The following is an 18285-nucleotide window of genomic DNA, read 5'->3' as shown; positions in this document are numbered from 1 at the left end:
CTGACTTTATTTGACCAGGTAATTTAACAACTCTGCTGCCAAACCCAAGAAAGTGACTGCACAAAAACTCCCTTAGATTGTTTACTTTGTAATTTCTTGGAAACATCTGTTTGTACAGATTAGGTACTGTATAATGTACAGATAATGTACAAAACATCATCACATGCTACAGAAATCATGAGATGAGTTGTTACTATTTTATTGCATCATCCAACTCCACGTTGTGTGTGCGCAAAGTAACATACCCTGGGCGCGGGTCTGTTTAGATGGGTAGCTCTTCTCACCAATCAGGAAAGTCGTCTTCGGGCGCAGTCACTGACAGACCAATGGCATTTCTGCGTGGGTAAACGATGTACGTCCCTTTTTGAGTGCACCGGCGTGGGGAAGCAGTGTGACTGCAGAAAGAAGTGTCGGGAAGATTAACTACTGTGAGTACGACAGTGATTTTTGGACCATTGTAGAATTGGCTTTCATAGTACCTGATATCGCAGTATTTATTCCATCTATAAATTTGGGGATTAAGAGCTGAGCCACTCCGTTTAAACCCCCTTAAACGATTAGCTTGCTGCGAAGCTAACTCCAATGAATGACCAGTGTTTAGTTACTAGCAAAGTTAGCTAGCGCTTTCTCGTGCCACCAGGTGCTCTTTGTGATGGGTAGCGAGCTTTCACTGCTGTCTGCCCCCCCTAATATGAATGTGATTAGGTGTTAACCAGTTAAGCTGTATGTTCAATGTGCCAGTGTTGTTGATACGGAACAGGCAAGCTTTCCGTCCCATACTTAGCAGTCGGTCAGCTGTCACTGAGTTAGCTAGCTGACGGAAGCTATGAGATTTGGCTAGGCTAAATAGCTAACGTGAGCTATAACCAGTCAGCTCATATGCAATTCGTTATCATAAAATAGCTCTCAGTGGTTGTTCATTAACACCAATGCGCTCTTATTTGTTTTACCTCTCAAGCTACTATTATCTTTATGAAGTGCATTACGATTCTGCCTGAAAAACGACTTTATGTTGTCATAGTTTGGTATAACGTTAAGCATTTTTGTGTCTTCGCCCACCATAGGTGCATACGCTGTCGCTGATGGGTCTGCATCTCACTGTTTTATGTGCCAAAGCTCTCGGGTGCTGTCAGGTGAACCCTTCACAGGTCCTGCGAGTCTCTGTGGAGAAACCGTAGTTGCATTTGACCACTTAGTCAGTTTGTAAGGTTGTGGTGAATAGACTGCATTGCTTTGAATTGACTGTACTTGCAGTGAAGTCAGGTGCTTGAGTTTGTGAGCCCCTGACACATTAACCCAGTGTGGATTTTTGTTATTATTATTTTATGAGAAGTCATGAAATTGTCTTGCTGTCCTATAATGCAACCCTGGTCGTTTTGAAATCTGCTGAGAGTGCATTGAGAGTTGATCACAGTATACTAAGGAGTGTGAGGACTGCGAAAAACCTTTTGGTTTTCTGCAACGATTGGCAATTTCAGCCTGCGCTTGCCGTGACTGGTTGTTTTGAGGGTGTGTTGCTGTTTGCATGCAGGAGGTTGTCACTGCAGGGGGTGCGGTAGGTAGGAAGGGGACCTGGCCTGTTTACTTTGCACACCTCTCCCTAAGGACGCTCATCTTTGGTGAAGCTACACCATTCCATTGGTTCTGCTCCAGGGGGATACCTGGCGCACACAGGCAGACTGCTGAATAAGGACCATCAGAGGATAGGGTGATGGAAAAATAACCCCACAAGAAAGACTCTCTGCAGATTGGTTTGTGGAGTGTAGAGCACAGCATGCAGTCAATACTTTACATTTAGTCAATACTAATACAGAAGTTCTTATTCTCCTAAATGTTAGTGGCTGTGCTGGTGAAAAGCAGCTCTAGGATTCCTCATGTAGAACAGCGGTTTAGGTTTTCACCTTCTTAACCTCAGGCACATTTCGGTCCACTAAGCTGTAGCCTAACCTTTGTCTTTAAAACATGAGGTTTGGCCTGTTTGGACAGAAGGTGTGAACCAATCAGGATGATCCGATCAACAGGTCCTCTTTCATACTGTGACTGTGGAATGGATATGGTCCTCATCTGGTGTGGACAGACATATTAAAAGGACCATAGGACGTATAAGCTTTTGGGCAGGGATCCTTGCCAAATAGATGCTGCATCCCTTCCTAACTTGGTGACTCTCTTGGTATTTGGCTGAACTAATTAGAGTCTGAGTTGTTGTTATTAATGCACACAATGCACCTGGTGGCCTCTGTCTCCCTGATGGTTATTGTACAACTGTTTGTCCTCAACCTTTGTGTGTGTGTGTGTGCTTTCCCCCCCTCACAGTCACGTGCTAGCAGCCCTCTCATCATGGACTCTTCACTGACTGCAGCCCAGATCCGGGAAAAGTTCATCGACTTCTTCCGGCGCCACGAGCACCAGTATGTCCACTCGTCCGCCACCATCCCTCTGGACGACCCCACACTGTTGTTTGCCAACGCCGGCATGAACCAGGTGAGCCCTGCTATCATGACACATAGCCAGCTGTTATGAGCCCTTCAGAAAGGCTGACTGCAGATTAATTATGGGTAGGTTGGGCCTGCGCTGCAAGACGGTGCAGGGAGTTATAAAATGGAGACTTGATTTCAACAGTTTGGCACAAGCTATACCACTGTTGTCACATTTATCTGAATGAGAACCTGAATGGTTGTCTTTGGTTGTATGTTGGAGTATTTCACTATGGGGAATTGAAACTAGGTCAGATCAGAAGAAGCGGATGAGGTCTTCAGAGGTCTTTACAAGATGGTGTCCGACTCTATCAAAGACCAAAGAATGAGCCTGTTTTTTTTTTGTTCCACCTGTAGTTCAAGCCCATATTTCTTAACACCATCGACCCGTCGCACCCCATGGCCAGACTGCGCCGCGCTGCCAACACCCAGAAGTGCATCCGTGCTGGAGGCAAGCACAACGATCTTGACGACGTGGGGAAGGACGTGTACCACCACACCTTCTTCGAGATGTTGGGCTCCTGGTCCTTTGGAGACTACTTTAAGGTAAGGGTTAGGCCTTTGAGGGGAGATGCTGGTTAACAGCAGTCTAACAGAGCCTGGCATATTATAAACTCTCCCATTAACTGCATTTAAACTATATATCTGTCTAGAGGTAGATGTTTGGGAATTCTTATTGAATGTTGTTTAACTTTTTTTTTTAGTTGCCTTTTATGTATACTCTTTGTTTTGTTTTTATTCAGCATTTATTTTGTGATGCATTTGCATTCCGCGCTATCTGCTCCATTAAGAGAGTGCGCGTCAGTCAGTCAGTCAGTCTATAATTAACCAAGTCCTTCCTTCCTTTCTCTCTTCCTCTCCTCTCTATTCCTCCTTTCCTTGTCTGCTGGTGGCTTGTGTCTGCTCTGCAGCAACTGGCCTGTAAGATGGCCATGGAGCTGCTGACTCAGGAGTTGGGCATCCCCATCGAGCGCCTCTATGTTACCTACTTCGGGGGCCACGCCGAGGCCGGCCTGGAGCCTGACCTGGAGTGCAAACAGATCTGGCTGGACCTGGGGTGAGTCTGCATTGGAAGATGGAGTTAGTAAACCATAGCTGTAGTATCCAAGGGATAATGGCCGCCAGGGTGTTATAAGAAAATATTCGACGAGATGGAGGCAAAGAACTCCACAACGTGGAGTTTTCTCCGCCAAGTTCATTTTTGTTTCACGCCAAGTCCCATTGACATTTCTCATTATAATAATGACAAGAAATGTGCTATAATCTAGAGCTCAGTAATTTGGTTTCTCATTCTGCAAATCAAATCAAGCTCTCTCTACCGTAGCTTTTTTTTAATGTGTCAAATCTAGACACAGTTAATGGGAGCAATAGGTCACAGGTGTGGTCCAGATGTCATCATTGTGATTTAAGATCTAAAACTTTCATTCCTAAGTGATTGTCTCTCTGGGGATCTCCTGCTTTGTTCCGCTCTGTCCTCTAATCCTCCAGACACTTATTTTTCTCCTGGTGATCTGTGTCTCAGGAGCGCACTCTCTCTCTCTCTCTCTCTCTTTCCTCTCCTCTCTTTAACTCTCTCTCTCTCTCTCTCTCTCCCTCTCTCTCTCTCTCTCTCCCTCTCTCTCTGTCCCCCTCTCCCTCTCTCTCTGTCCCCCTCTCCATCTCTCTCTGTCCCTCTGTCTCTCCTTCCTTCCTCTCCCCTGTTTAACTCCCTCATGTAATGTTTCTCCCTCCCTGCATCACCCTGTCCCTCAGGGCAGGTAGTGTTGCATCCTCACTGATACTGTCCTCTGGGGGTACAGAAGCATGTACTGTGTGTCTACAGAGGCAGCTCCTCGCCTTTCTACCTGTGTTTTTTCCACACTTGTCAACATCTTGTCTGTGTCTTGGTGGTGCCTCTGAAAAAAGATGTTCATCTGATTGGTGGATTTTTGACAGCTTTGACAGCATGGGCAAGTTATTCAGAGTAGCACTGGCAATGCACTTTTCTTTATTGATTCTTTTTTTTTTAATAATATTATTTAGATTGATTATAAACTGGAAGAACTGGTTGTAGGCCAGCATTCTGTTTTTGTGTGTGTGTGTGTGTGTGTGTGTGTGTGTGTGTGTGTGTGTGTGTGTGTGTGTGTGTGTGTGTGTGTGTGTGTGTGTGTGTGTGTGTGTGTGTGTGTGTGTGTGTGTGTGTGTGTGTGTGTGCACGTTCCTTTGAGCAGGGCACATGGACAGGCCCCATGTTGTGTGTGTGTGTGTGTGTGTGTGTACACGTTCCTTTGAGCAGGGCACATGGACAGGCCCCATGTTATAAACAAGAGTATGTGATAACGAATTGTACAGTGTTTTAACATCAGGGTAGGAGTAGTGTGTGTGTGTGGAGTGGGGCCTTTCAAGAAAAAAAAATGTTTTGAACTTCTCAGCTATTCACCTGTGCCTAACCTGTCTCTTATCTAATTGTACCTACATCTCACAGTCATCTCACCTGCATCTCACTTGTCTCACTTCTTGCTCCATGTGTTCTCTTTGTTTTCGGCAGAATGGAGGAGTGCCGCATCCTTCCTGGCAGCATGAAGGACAACTTCTGGGAGATGGGGGACACGGGCCCCTGTGGCCCCTGCAGTGAGATCCACTACGACCGCATCGGGGGCCGAGATGCCGCCCACCTGGTCAACATGGATGACCCCAACGTGCTGGAGATCTGGAACTTGGTTTTCATCCAGTTCAACAGGTGTGGACAGGAGTTTGTGTTCACCCTTGAACTTTAGAGGAAATGATTATGTAGCTGATTTCACCTGATCCTTTTCAGAAACTGGTTTCTGAAGAAAATGCTTTGGGACTGTTTACTTTGTGCAGTGAGAATTTGCACACACACACACACACACACACACACACACACACACACTTTTTAATACTCACACACATCCACCCTCTCACACATTCACATTCTCACTTATGCATGCACACACACGCATACACACGCACAGAGTTTCATCCGCCCTAATTTTGCCGCTTAATTGTTGTTCTTCAGGGAGTCCGAGACAGAGTTGAAGCCTCTGCCCAAGAAGAGCATTGACACTGGCATGGGATTGGAGCGTCTGGTGTCCGTGCTGCAGAATAAGATGTCTAACTACGACACGGACCTCTTCGTCCCCTACTTCCAGGCCATCCAGAAGGTCAGGGTGCCACCTTTACTCTCATGGCAACTACATTGCCAGACCAACCTGATCAGCATTATGAGTGGCTATCACCAACAACCAACCCAACATTCTGTAGACAGTATTTTGAGAATGACAAATATGTAGCCTTAGTTTGGTGTCTGTAGACAAGTATAGAGGTTGGTTTTAAAGTAATTTAAAGTATTTCTTTTATTTTGAAAAATATTTAATTCTTCAGCTTCTGATGGTAACTTTGAACACATCTAGTAATTAAAGGGTGTGTTAACTGTTTGATTCCCTCTTGATGTTTCTTGTCTGAAAGCCCCATGTTTGTTTCCTGTCCTTAGGGCACTGGTGCCAGGCCGTACACCGGCAAGGTTGGCGTTGAGGACACTGATGGCATTGACATGGCCTACCGTGTGTTAGCTGACCACGCCCGCACCATCACCATTGCCCTATCAGACGGAGGCAGACCTGACAACACTGGCAGAGGGTGAGTCACGGCTCCCTTTCCTTTTCTACTAGGAGCTGGCAGGAGTATCCAGTGCACCAGCGTATGTGGTTATTGGTTCTTTTGCACCTCAGAGAGAGAGAGAGAGAGCAAAACTGAACATAAATTGATCTTGCCGTTGCTGGGTTGCATCAGATCAACCAGGCCTTCACGTGTGTGTTTGTGTTAACCCCTGCTGTCTGTCTGCGCACAGTTACGTGTTGAGGAGGATTCTGAGGCGTGCGGTGAGATACTCTCATGAGAAGCTGGGTGCTCAGAGGGGCTTCTTTGCCTCCTTGGTGGACGTGGTGGTCGAATCACTGGTGAGAGAACCCTCTTGTTCGTTTGGTTTCGTGTCTTTTTTTCCATTGTGTCCCTTCTGTTGTCTTTGTCATTTTTCCCTTTTTTTTCTCCTTTTCTGTATTTCATGTTAGCTGTTGCTGTCACCTGAAGCTTGTTACATTTTCCCCAAGGTTTTGGGTTTCTTAAGACAGTACTTGTGTTAGAGAATGTTAGAGAGTTGAGCAGTTGTCCCACCCGACCTCGAACCTGAGTCTATGATGTAACAAACCTGCACCCTGTCCACAGCGCCTTAGAGACAGGCTTGTTGCTATGGCAGTCAGAGCACATGCTCAATAATAGAGACTGCACTCCATCACAGGAATATTCTACAACATCTGACACATTGAGTAGTTCTGTCGCAGTTTACACCTGTCTTTTGGACCCTACTCCACCCTTCGTGAGCTTTGATATTATTGGCTAAGTGTGTGTGTGTGTTTGTGTGTGTGTTTTGTTTTTAGGGAGATGCTTTCCCAGAGCTGAAGAAGGACCCAGACATGGTGAAGGACATCATTAATGAGGAGGAGGTGCAGTTCCTCAAGACCCTCAGCAGAGGGCGCCGCATCCTAGACCGCAAGATCCAGAGCCTGGGAGAGAGCACCACCATCCCAGGTGAAATACGACGGCACTCAAAGCAACTCACAGGCTTTTGGGCTCAGCTGCTGCAGCACTGAATGCTAGCATTGAATGCTAATGAGTTTATCTGGAAGCCATTTCCAAGTCACAAGAATATGCAAATACTGACAAATGTTTTGCCAGCTGAGTGCTGGAAATAGAACTTATGCTAAACACCATTCAGGCTGTGAGATGTGGACAATATGAAATATTAAAGCATTTTTGAATTGTTAATACCAACGGTTCTTATGAAAAATCTTTTTTTTTATCGCCTTAGAAACATAATTTTCTATCATGAATTATGAAGTATCTCGCACATTACAGTGAGCCCCATTTTCATTTGTGGAGGCAAAGCACCCCGTAAACAGTCTGTTGAAGTGCCACCTGCTCCCTGGTTAAGGAATGTGACCGTGTGTCTCTCTCTCTCTCTCCCCCCCCCCCCCCCTGTGCAGGAGACACGGCCTGGCTGCTGTACGACACCTACGGCTTCCCCCTGGACCTCACAGCCCTGATCGCAGAGGAGAGGGGCATGGGGGTGGACATCGAGGGCTTCGAGGAGGAGAAGAAGGCCGCTCAGGTAACGAGGGACGGAGACAAAAAGAAAAACAAAGGACTGAAAGAGAAATGAGGAGTGTTTCATGGGACAAAATGCAGTTGCTAAATCATTCCTCTGCTGAAACAGTTTATCGTGTGTTGAAGCCTTAGTCTCCCTTGCCAGCTGTAGGAGGGCCAGTAGTTCAAAGTTCAAAGTACTTTATTTGTCATTGTCACAAAAACAACGAGACAGTAGAACAGTAGTACAGCTTGTCTTGCTTACTCGCAATGTTACTTGGATTTTGGCACTCTGAGATTCTTCTGAATGAAGAGTGCGTTACAAATAAAATGCATTATTATTATTATTATTATTATTATTATTACGTTCTAAACACTAATACTTTATGCACAAACACAGATTAAGTCCCAGGGCAAAGGCTCCGGAGACGCGGACCACCTCATGCTGGACATCTACGCCATCGAGGAGCTCCGCAACAAGGGCATCGCAGCCACGGACGACAGCCCCAAGTACCGCTACAACTCCGACGACAGCGGCAGCTACGGTGCGTGGCGATGGATTCAAAATCAACAGTTCCTGAGGCCTTTCAGGCTTAGTAGAGCTCCAGTCAGTAGTTGCCTGTGTGATGAGTACAGAGTAGGACAAACAACAGCATCGTAAGAACTTCAAGGGAGCACTGGAGCATTGGCATACAGACGTGGCCATACTTGTAGTTAGCTCAGGCTTCCTTCCTTGTGTTCCTGATTGGGCCTTGAGATGGTGTGTGTGTGTGTGTGTGTGTGTGTGTGTGTGTGTGTGTGTGTGTGTGTGTGTGTGTGTGTGTGTGTGTGTGTGTGTGTGTGTGTGTGTGTGTGTGTGTGTGTGTGTGTGTGTGTGTGTGTTTGAGTCATATTCTTTATTCTTCTGGGACTTGGAGTCTGTGAGTGTGTGAGTAATATTTAGCGGTGTTCTTGTGCTCAGACTTTGAGCAGGTTGTGAGCACTGTGCTGGCTCTGCGTCGTGAGCGGACGTTCGTGGACGAGGTGACCACAGGCCAGGAGTGTGGCGTGGTGCTCGACCAGACGTCTTTCTACGCCGAGCAGGGTGGGCAGACCTTTGACGAGGGATACATGCTGCGCGAGAACGACTCTGCTGAGGATGTAAGTGTGTGTCTGACTGACTGACTGACTGACTGACTGTACATTATAAGTGTCCTAATGCGTATGTCTCCTTGTGTCCTTGGATGTCTGACTGTGTTTCAGTTTCTGTGTGTGTGTGTGTGAGTGTCTCCTTGTGTTTGGATACCTCCATCTGTTGATGTGTGTGTGTTTGTTTGTGGTAGATGTCAATAGATTTCTGCCACACTTCTACATAATGTTTGTGTTCATGTGAGGAAAAAAACAGTCTTTCTTCTGTGTGTGTTTGTAGAAGATGGAGTTTACAGTGAAGAACACACAGGTGCGGGGAGGCTTCGTGCTGCATGTGGGGACTGTCTACGGCACACTGAAAGTCGGAGACCGCCTCGTTCTACACGTAGATGAGGTGAGTCATCTCTTTGGGTTTTAATTCTCTGTGTGTGTGTGTGTGTGTCTTTGTGTCTGTGTGTGTGTGTGTGTGTGTGTGTGTGCCTTATAATTAATTGCAATACTCTGAATAGGTATCTGTAGTATGAGTGATAATCCAATTTCACTCTCCTCCTCTTTTGTCCCTCACACACTTTTGTCCCTCACACACTTTTGTCCCTTGCCCTTCATCTCCCCCCCACCCCCCTCTCCCCCAGGCACGTCGCAGGCCCATCATGAGTAACCACACCGCCACACACATCCTGAACTTCGCCCTGCGGGGGGTCCTGGGCGAGGCGGACCAGCGCGGGTCCATGGTGGCCCCCGACCGCCTGCGCTTCGACTTCACCGCCAAAGGAGCCCTCACCACCGGGGAAGTGCGCCGCACCGAGGAGATCGCCTGCGCCCTGATCCGAGACAACAAGGTCAGAGGTCACCACACACTGTGTGCGTCTGGGGGCTAGGAGTGGGTCTGTGTGGGGTTGAGTGGCTGTAGGTGTGGTTAGCTATGTAGGTGGGTTGTAGATAGGTATGTACTGATATGTAGGCCCTTAATGTATTATGAGGACAAATTATGTATGTGCATAATGTATTATGTATGCAAAATATATACGTTATATTATATATATAACTATATAATCTTGTTTTGCTTTTATCTATTTGCACAATTTGTGTCCAGTTGTCTAAAGACATTTGTCTCCCTTCTGCCCTCCTCTATCTGTCCTCCCTGCTCCCTCCCTCCCTGCAGCCTGTGTATGCTATGGAGGCCCCTCTGGCTGCTGCCAAGGCCATCCAGGGCTTGCGCGCCGTGTTTGACGAGACCTACCCCGACCCTGTGCGAGTCGTGTCCATCGGCATCCCCGTCACTGACCTGCTCTCTGACCCTGACAGCCCAGCCGGTTCCCTCACCTCCATTGAGTTCTGCGGTGGAACGTGAGTAGAACGCTGTGCAGCTGTAAAACAAAATGGCTGTAACAGTTCTTTGACTGCTGGAGGGCACTTTTCATTGGTTACCAGCATTAACAACAGAGCTGGAGATTCCACACTAATGTTAATGAATGCACATTACCAGACAACGTATACTATATTTAAATCATTCCAGAGGTTCATTAACATTAGTCTTGAGGTGATTGAAAGGTATTAGTATTAGTATAGGTATTTTTTTTTTCATCCAAAGAGTACATCTGTGAGACCTATGATCTAAATCTTGGACACATCAGTGTTTGCTAGTATTCCAGTATTGCCATCTTTTTGCCCCTTTCCACTGTTTCTGATGTTTCATTATAAATTAAAAAAGTAAACAAACAAAACCGCCTGAGCAGTGCCTAGTTTAATGAGCTGAAGTGATTGAACTGTTTATCACCAAGGCCATTTCCCCTTCATTCTATCCTCGGCCTCATAGAATGTCTGTAAACTTGTTCCATAAAGTTAACACTGGTTTATCATTGACATTGTGTCTGTAGGTAAGCCTTAATTCCTTAAAGATAAAAGGAGCTTTATAGTTTAATTTCTAACAGCCTGTGACGAGATCTGTGAAAAACCTACTTTGAGAGGGCGTATAATCTTCACTCACTCTTTTCCTGTCCTCATTGTGTGACCTTTCCCCTTTGACCTCAGGCACCTGCAGAACTCTGGCCACGCAGGCCCCTTCATCATCGTGTCCGAAGAGGCCATCGCCAAGGGCGTCCGCCGCATCGTGGCAGTGACGGGGGCGGAGGCACAGAAGGTTGGATGAAGGGAAAGACAGACAGTCGTTTAATCTAGTCTAAGAGGAAGCCATTTCTGTATCAGCCAGTCTTTCTACAGACCTCTGCTCCTTCTCTCTCTGTCCCTGTCATTTCACTGGCACCTTATGCAGGTCTTTGCTGTTTTTTTTTTATGGTATTTATTTGTAAGTAGCTAGTCTGTATAACAGCCTCAGATTCATTTTGATGGCATGTGGTAATGTGAAGGACAGAGGTCAATCTGTAAGAAGAGTCTTTACAGAAGACATGTATGTCACCAGAATACACCAGTTAGCAAGCAAACTTGCTTTTTCCAGTGCCAACTGTGCTGCTGTTAGTGTTTGCAAGACAGTTCTGTTGGCTTTTAGTGAGTTAGCTTGCCAGTTTTAGATTTTGTTTTGTTGGCAGTTTCTGTAAGTTTTGTGTGTGTGTGTGTGTGTGACAGGCCCAGAGGAAAGCAGACGCTCTCAGGCAGAGTCTGGCTGCCATGTCAGAGAAAGTTAAGGCTCAGACTGCCCCCAATAAGGACGTGCAGAAGGAGATCGCTGACATGACTGAGGTGAGTGTGTGACTCCTAATAGCGAGCAGACATCACACGTCCAGAAATATCTCCTCAGTGTGCAGTCACCAGCACTGGAGTGTCTGAGAGTTGGTCATTTGAGGTACAGATATAATTAACATTTGAAGGAGTATTATTAGTCGGAATGAAATTGCACATAATTTTCCCTCTAACTGTTGTAGAAAAATCAAGTTGTTCTTCTGCTCATTCTCTGCCTTCTTTCTCTCTCTTTCTCTCTCACTCTCACTCTCTCTCTCCATCTCACTCTCTCTCTCTCTCTCTCTCTCTCTCTCTCTCTCTCTCTCTCTCTCTCTCTCTCTCTCTCTCTCCATCTGTCTGTCTGTGTTGTAGTCTCTGGGCACTGCAGTCACTTCACAGTGGCAGAAAGATGAGATGAGGGACACCCTGAAGGGCTTGAAGAAGACCATGGATGACCTGGACCGCGCCAGCAAGGCCGACGTGCAGAAGAGGGTGAGTTAAGGAGACGGATTGAGAGGGGCAGGGGAGGGGTGAGTCGAGGGCACATCTGGCCGTCTGGCGTGGGTCTACTTCATATCATAGATCCTTCTGTGGTTCTAGACACCCTTTTTTACATTAGCTTTGGACATTTGAATTGTGAATTTTTAAGTGTGATAAATGTCCCTCTTCAATTGATACAGCCTATCTAGCCTATTGGAGAAAGAATGGAAAAGGATGTTTCATTTTCCTTCAATAATTCGGCCCCACCTGTGGAGTAAACTGCACAATTTTGTGTACTTGTAGGTTGTGAAGTTTAATTAAAGGTCCCTGAAAAGTCATGTAAGAGTTTTGAAATGTTGTCAGTTAAAATAGGCGGGAACTGAAAAGTGTTCTGAAATGGCTCTGCTGCCCTTAAATGGCTCTGCTCAACTGGAGCATCCTAGTCTCGTGATTGGTCGAGGAGGTTTGTGTGCTGAGTGTCATTTTTCCATTTCTCCTTGTAGGTTCTAGAGAAGACAAAGGAGTTGATTGAGAGCAGCCCTAACCAGCCTCTGCTTGTGATGGAGATCGAGAGTGGAGCCTCCGCCAAGGTGACACAGAAACAGCCCCCCCCCCACCCCAGCCTCTCCTGCCATGACTACATGAATTTTATGTTTCCTGTATGCTGCTTGATGAGTCAGAATTAATGCGGCCGTGATGTAAACATTCCTAAACAAATCTACAATTGACTAAAATGGGCCTGAGGTTTGAAACAAGGTTGAAACAATCACACTCACAATGACTCTTGTGTGTGAGTGTGATGGAATTCTGTTCTCTGGTAAATGTATTAACCGGTGTAATGATATGGTTAGTGATGACCTGAATGGCTTAAACAAAGGTTAATTTCTTGACCTTTAATCCTCCCCATCCCTGTCATGGGACTGTCCATCTCTCCTCCCCAGGCTCTAAATGAGTCCCTGAAACTGCTGAAGAGCAGCTCCCCGCAGACCGCCGCTATGCTCTTCACTGTGGACCCCGATGCCGGCAAGATCATCTGCCTGTGCCAAGTACCCAAGGTATGCCACCCTCCAAGGCCAAATACCCCAGGGGTGCCACCCTCCAAGGCCAAATACCCCAGGGCTGCCACCCTCCAAGGCCAAATACCCCAGGGATGCCACCCTCCAAATACCCCAGGGGTGCCACTCTCCAAATACCCGAGGTGTGCCACCCTCCAAATACCCTTAGGGGTGCCACCACCCTGCTGGGCTAACTTCTGGGCTCGTCAAGGGTTTTAGAAACCTGGTGCTCTGTTCCACTCACATCCTGTACTGCAGATGTTGAAGTTTAAAATACTAGAGATCTGAGGTGCCCATCTCTGCTTTGATCAGACTGCGGTGTCAGTCTCAGTGCTCTCAGTGCTCCCTCTCCAAACCCAGCTATCAAAACAGAACAAAGAGCTCTTTATCTTTCCCAACATAGTTCTAGAACTACTTTGGAACAGTTCTGGAACACAGCAAAATGGTGACAGCAACTGTCTTTAACTTTCCGTCGCTCTCTCTCCTCCCTTCCTTCATTCTTTCTTTCATCTTCTGCTTCTTTCACTGTCTATTATTCTTCCCCTACTTCTCTATCTCAATCTTATTCCCCCTTTTCTCAAAATTTTTAAATTTTTGTCTCTCCACATGTATGTCTAACACACACTCTCTCTCTCTCTCTCTCTCTCTCTCTCTCTCTCTGGTCTGCAGGAGGTGGCCAGTCAAGGCTTGAAGGCGAGTGAGTGGGTGCAGGAAGTGTGCCCCCTCATGGACGGTAAGGGCGGCGGGAAGGACATGTCTGCCCAGGCCACAGGCCGCAACGTCCACTGCATGCAGGAGGCCCTGCAGCTGGCCAACGAGTTCGCCCGACTCAAACTGGGCGAAAACTAGAGAGGATGGCGTGAATAAGCAACACCGGGGTTGGGTACTGGTGAACAAAGAGAAGAGAGAGAGAGAGGAAGACGGAGAAATACCTGTCCACCATTACACAACCCCAGAAACCCCTTAATGAACTGGAGTGCTCCATCTCTGTTGAGTTGGGTGCTTCAGGCAGGACACTGTACAGACCCTTTCACTGAAGAGCGTGGTTAGGCAGGCCAGCAGCCAAGTCCCCCCCCCCCCCCCAAACCCCCCCTGCCCACTTCCTCCCCAGGCTGCTGCCGCCTCCACTAGCTGAACAGATGTGTGCATGTTAAGATGACCTCATCCACTACCCATCATCATCACCACCACCACTGTCTAAGCAGCTCTCTCATTGGCCCGTGTACGCACATAGAAGGCTTTGCCATAATACATCACACCCTCTGATTGGCTGGTTTCTAAAACTTTGATTGACAGGTGCAGAGTCACGCTGCAGAGTAACTGATCTATGATCTCTCTCCGCCCACTTCTGTCGTAGCTGACAGAGGCCACTGTGAGCACCAGGCTAATGATGGAAACATTGATGATGGAAACTCCTTGTAACGAGATAGAAGCCTGTTCTCTATTCCATTAGACTCTTAGACATTGTGTTTGTCGAGCTCTTCCTGTGTCTGTCTGTGGACTTGGAGGACGTAGAGGTCGTAATGTGAGGGTCCCAGTAGACATTATAATACTGATTCAGTCATCAAGCAGAGCATAACCATGCCACTAGTTGTAACATAGTCTTCACATCAACATGAGCCATTCCCTTTTTTTTCATGTCATTTCATGTAAGAAAAATTGAATTAATAAATAAGGGATTATTGTACGTTAACAAATTGTTAATGTTCATGGTTGTCCAGTGGATAAGAACATTTGCAGACTCTGAATGTTTGCAGGAGTTTGACTTTCTGGAATAAAACCACGGGTCAAGGTGTGTGTGCGCGTGTCGTTGTGTGTCTGTGTGTGTGTGTGTATTTTCGTGTGTGTGTGTGTCGTGTGTCTTTGCATTTGAGTTGTGTTGGCCATATGCTGATTTAGACTAATATAGCCCTGAAGGGAGGGGTTTGTTCAGTCGCCTCACTGAAGCGAACTTCCTCAACTCTGGGGGCGACCGGAAAATCTGATTATCTCTCAACAAAGACTCTAAATCTTATGATTAGCTCATGAAAACTTCAAGATCCTGTGAAATAAATCAGTGGTGATTTTTTTTTTTTGGGGGGGGGGGATTAGCATTTATTATTCTTTATTGTTTACTTTGGCATGAGTATATGCAATCTAATTTTCAAGATTAGGAATTTCCATTAAGATCTGATGAATTTAAAGTATATACAAGTCAGATTCTGAATGCATTATTAAGTCAAGTGCTAATTTTTTTCCTGTAAACAACAGAAAGGGGACCATATGTTTCTTTCCATTTTGCTTTTATTTTTTACAATAGCATAAGATAAAAACAGTCCGTAATTACACATTTATGGAGATCGGAGCTTTTCAAAAGAGGGATGGTGAAAGCACTGACTTGATAAGTCACGAGAGGACTAATGAGGATTATCGTTAAGAGCAGTAATAACATCATCGTTAACAGTGAGGATATGTACAGTCTGGGTTGTCAGTGGATGCCATGGTAGAGTAGAACGGTCCTCTTGAGCGGAACAAGTCCATTTGGACCCCGATAGAGTGGGCCAACTTGAAAATAGGAGAAAAATTAAATGACCCTGATTGAAACCTTTAATCGTTTAAATTCCTTTTTTTTTTCTTCTCTCATTTAAGGACTCCTTTATCTGAAGAAGCCAGGCACGAGTATGTGATCCCAAAGCATAACTAGCCAATTAAATCAATTAAAAAGTGTGTGTAGCCACAAAACCATTAATTGGAGTGTAAGCATATAACTCATTTTGTCTAAGCAGTGTGCAGATTTCTCCCCCTAATGTTTGCTCCTCAGTGAAGGCTGGAACACAGCCCATACCCCAAATCAGATATGTAGCCCATACCCCAAATCAGATATGTAGCCCACACCCCAAATCAGATATGTAGCCCATACCCCAAATCAGATATGTAGCCCATACCCCAAATCAGATATGTAGCCCACACCCCAAATCAGATATGTAGCCCACACCCCAAATCAGATATGTAGGCCATACCCCAAATCAAGATGGGATCAGCCCATCAAAGCCTTTGGGTCTAATATAAAATGTAGAATTACTTACTTTTCTAATTCTGATTTACATGACCAGGAATTATCTTATTTGGGGATGTCAATTCTTTGGCCATGCATTGCACATTAACTTATAAAGACTATTCCCCTGTTGGTGGTTCATTAACTTAACAGCGAGGGAAATTATCTTTAGTCAAAGACCCTCTGTGCCTCTAGGGCGCCCTGCATGCTCAGCGTTTTCACTCAAACACAACAGGTAGCCTCGCCGTGCCAACACCGTGGTTTTCTCTGAGACAAGCAGTCTCCACCTGTGTGTGGGGGCAACATGTCTGTGCAGTGTGTGTGAAGAGAAGAAAACACGTGTGAGTGAGAGGGACACACACCCCAGGTAAGGGCTGGTTCTGGCGTAGTTATGGCCCAGATCTGGCGCTGCTCCGTGCCAGACTAGTCAACCACCGACATCCATGGCCTGCACGTGTTCTCAAGGCACTCAGCTAGGCCAACATGGGGGGGGGGGTAAAAGGTGGGGATTGACTTAAAAGCAAGGGAAAGGCTGTGACTTTGTCCTTCATATAGTGGTCTGTGAAGCCCTCTGAAGGTCAGTGTGTGTGAGTGGATGATTATTGGCTCGAGAGGCCAGACTACACCTCAAATGGCCTCGTATGGATTGTTTCACCTTGCTGTTAATGGACCCCGTGTGTAAACCAATGAACAGTCGGATGCTACTAATGGGGCAGTTCTGGAAAAGCATGCTTGTGTTTTCATATGGCTCAGTTTAACTCGAAATAGATGGATTCAAGACCCATTGCAGAGGGGGGTACTGTTTCTAGAGCTAGAACAAGGCACGCAAGCATGTGTATGTGTATGTGTGTACACTCTTGTGCTCACACAGCTAGAGTTAACTGATATGTGTATCATTTCATTATGAGAAAAGGGATTATGCTAAACCTGAATAGTTTGAAGAGTTTGATAGGGCCTAGAAAAATAAATGATGATGATCAGTTATCTCTCCCTCTTCTTCACATTCTTTGTTCTTGGATTCAACCAAAAAAAAAAATCGGTACACATATAACATCAAAAACAACTGAAATATCACGTATGCTTTGGCCATTATCAGATCTTTTGCCAGAGAAACGTCGAGGCCCTGCATGCACTTGGCATCTTCAATGTCATTTTCATTTTAGTACGGCTGATACATGTTAGCTACGGGTTTCGGTTCTCAAATATTTGTTTGGAATCTGTCTGATCCGAGAATACAATCGTCGGACCATTGTCGTCTATCCTAAAAGGACTATGATGTGCCAACACATCTTAATAATAACAGTAATCTTAATAGTAATAGTAAAGAACAAAAAAAATACCACGGATGTGCTGACAAAGTCAAAAGATGTGAATGACTAGGTAGCCTTACAGACTGAAACCTCTCACATAGTCAGTTATACAGTACATAACCTACTTTCTGATATTGCAGTCACCTGGACATTGACAAGCATGCCTACATAATCTCTATTGTCAGACAAATAATGTGTAATCAGGTTGAGAATTTGTGGTGAAAGCTGCAATGATTAAACCACATGAAATCTTGTTCTCCCACTGTTCTGCCGTAAGCTAGTTATATAGCAGGAACATTTTGTTCCCCCTATCTGAACGTCTTGTGTAATGGTATTTATTTAGGATTCATGGATGTCATCTGATTTCCATACAACCCAACCGATTTGTCAGATACAAGATTTGGCACTAACACAGCTGTTTCTTACTACAGGCAGCAGGGGGCAGTGCACATCCTTCTACTATTTTTGTTTAGTGTCTGTTTGGGTTGTCCTGTGCACTCAAGCATCCTTACTCATCTTCACAGACTGCTTTGTTTCTATGACGATAGACACCGCGGGGACTAATAAGCGAGTGGGCACATTTATATGTGCTTAACGAAGATATTCTGCTAGCAAGTGGTTTTCATATCGGCATTGTTGTTGTAGGCGCGTGTAGGTGATCTCTCATGAGAGCTCTGCCGTCTTCTCTCCTCCACTGGTTTCAGCAGGATAATTAGTCAGTCCCGTTAGCAAAAGAAATATGCAATAACAACCATTAAAACCACTGATTAGGCTAATAATATACCTGTAAGCACACAGTGTCATTAATGATGGTCTGTGAAAACACAACAAAGGACCAACAAAACAAATAAAATCAACTGATTCGTGGGGGACAAATTCTTCAGTATAAGAGCATGTAAACTTGAATCCAGTCCTCTTGGCTGGCCTTCAGAGGAGCAAGATACCTCACTGCAACTGTGCTCTGTGCTGGTGCCAGAGGTAGCAGT

At 45.7% G+C, this 18285-nt stretch overlaps 1 protein-coding gene across 3 annotated transcripts; it reads left to right on the top strand.

The window, feature by feature from the left end:
- The first annotated feature begins 315 nt into the window (after positions 1–315).
- aars1 (alanyl-tRNA synthetase 1) lies at positions 316–14750 on the top strand. 3 transcript variants are annotated; one of them, XM_012818785.3, is made up of 22 exons: positions 316–428; positions 1065–1148; positions 2314–2481; positions 2832–3020; positions 3386–3531; positions 5002–5193; positions 5494–5638; positions 5968–6113; positions 6325–6433; positions 6911–7061; positions 7517–7641; positions 8017–8161; positions 8578–8756; positions 9025–9138; positions 9377–9583; positions 9907–10091; positions 10776–10884; positions 11328–11441; positions 11793–11912; positions 12404–12490; positions 12842–12955; positions 13625–14750. In XM_012818785.3, the coding sequence occupies exons 2-22, from the start codon at positions 1083–1085 to the stop codon at positions 13802–13804; spliced, it is 2991 nt and encodes a 996-aa protein (XP_012674239.1). In that variant the 5' UTR covers positions 316–428; positions 1065–1082; the 3' UTR covers positions 13805–14750. The 3 variants fall into 3 exon arrangements, with proteins under 3 accessions (XP_012674239.1, XP_012674240.1, XP_012674241.1); XM_012818786.3 differs by having other exon boundaries at positions 317–428; positions 1065–1133; XM_012818787.3 differs by lacking the exon at positions 1065–1148 and having other exon boundaries at positions 319–428.
- The last annotated feature ends 3535 nt before the right edge of the window (positions 14751–18285 follow it).

The sequence above is a fragment of the Clupea harengus genome, chromosome 3 (assembly GCF_900700415.2).
Source record: "Clupea harengus chromosome 3, Ch_v2.0.2, whole genome shotgun sequence".
In the NCBI taxonomy this organism is placed as follows: Eukaryota; Metazoa; Chordata; class Actinopteri; order Clupeiformes; family Clupeidae; genus Clupea; species Clupea harengus.
Note: the sequence above shows the minus strand (reverse complement) of the source record. Positions and strands in the feature narration are given on the sequence as shown.

Bases quoted from the DNA above. Each gene is read 5' to 3' on its own strand.
- aars1 (XM_012818785.3), top strand. From the start codon at position 1,083: ATGGGTCTGCATCTCACTGTTTTATGTGCCAAAGCTCTCGGGTGCTGT. The intron at 8,162-8,577 runs GTGCGTGGCGAT...TCTTGTGCTCAG, and splicing joins CGACGACAGCGGCAGCTACG to ACTTTGAGCAGGTTGTGAGC. The intron at 11,913-12,403 runs GTGAGTTAAGGA...TTCTCCTTGTAG, and splicing joins AGGCCGACGTGCAGAAGAGG to GTTCTAGAGAAGACAAAGGA.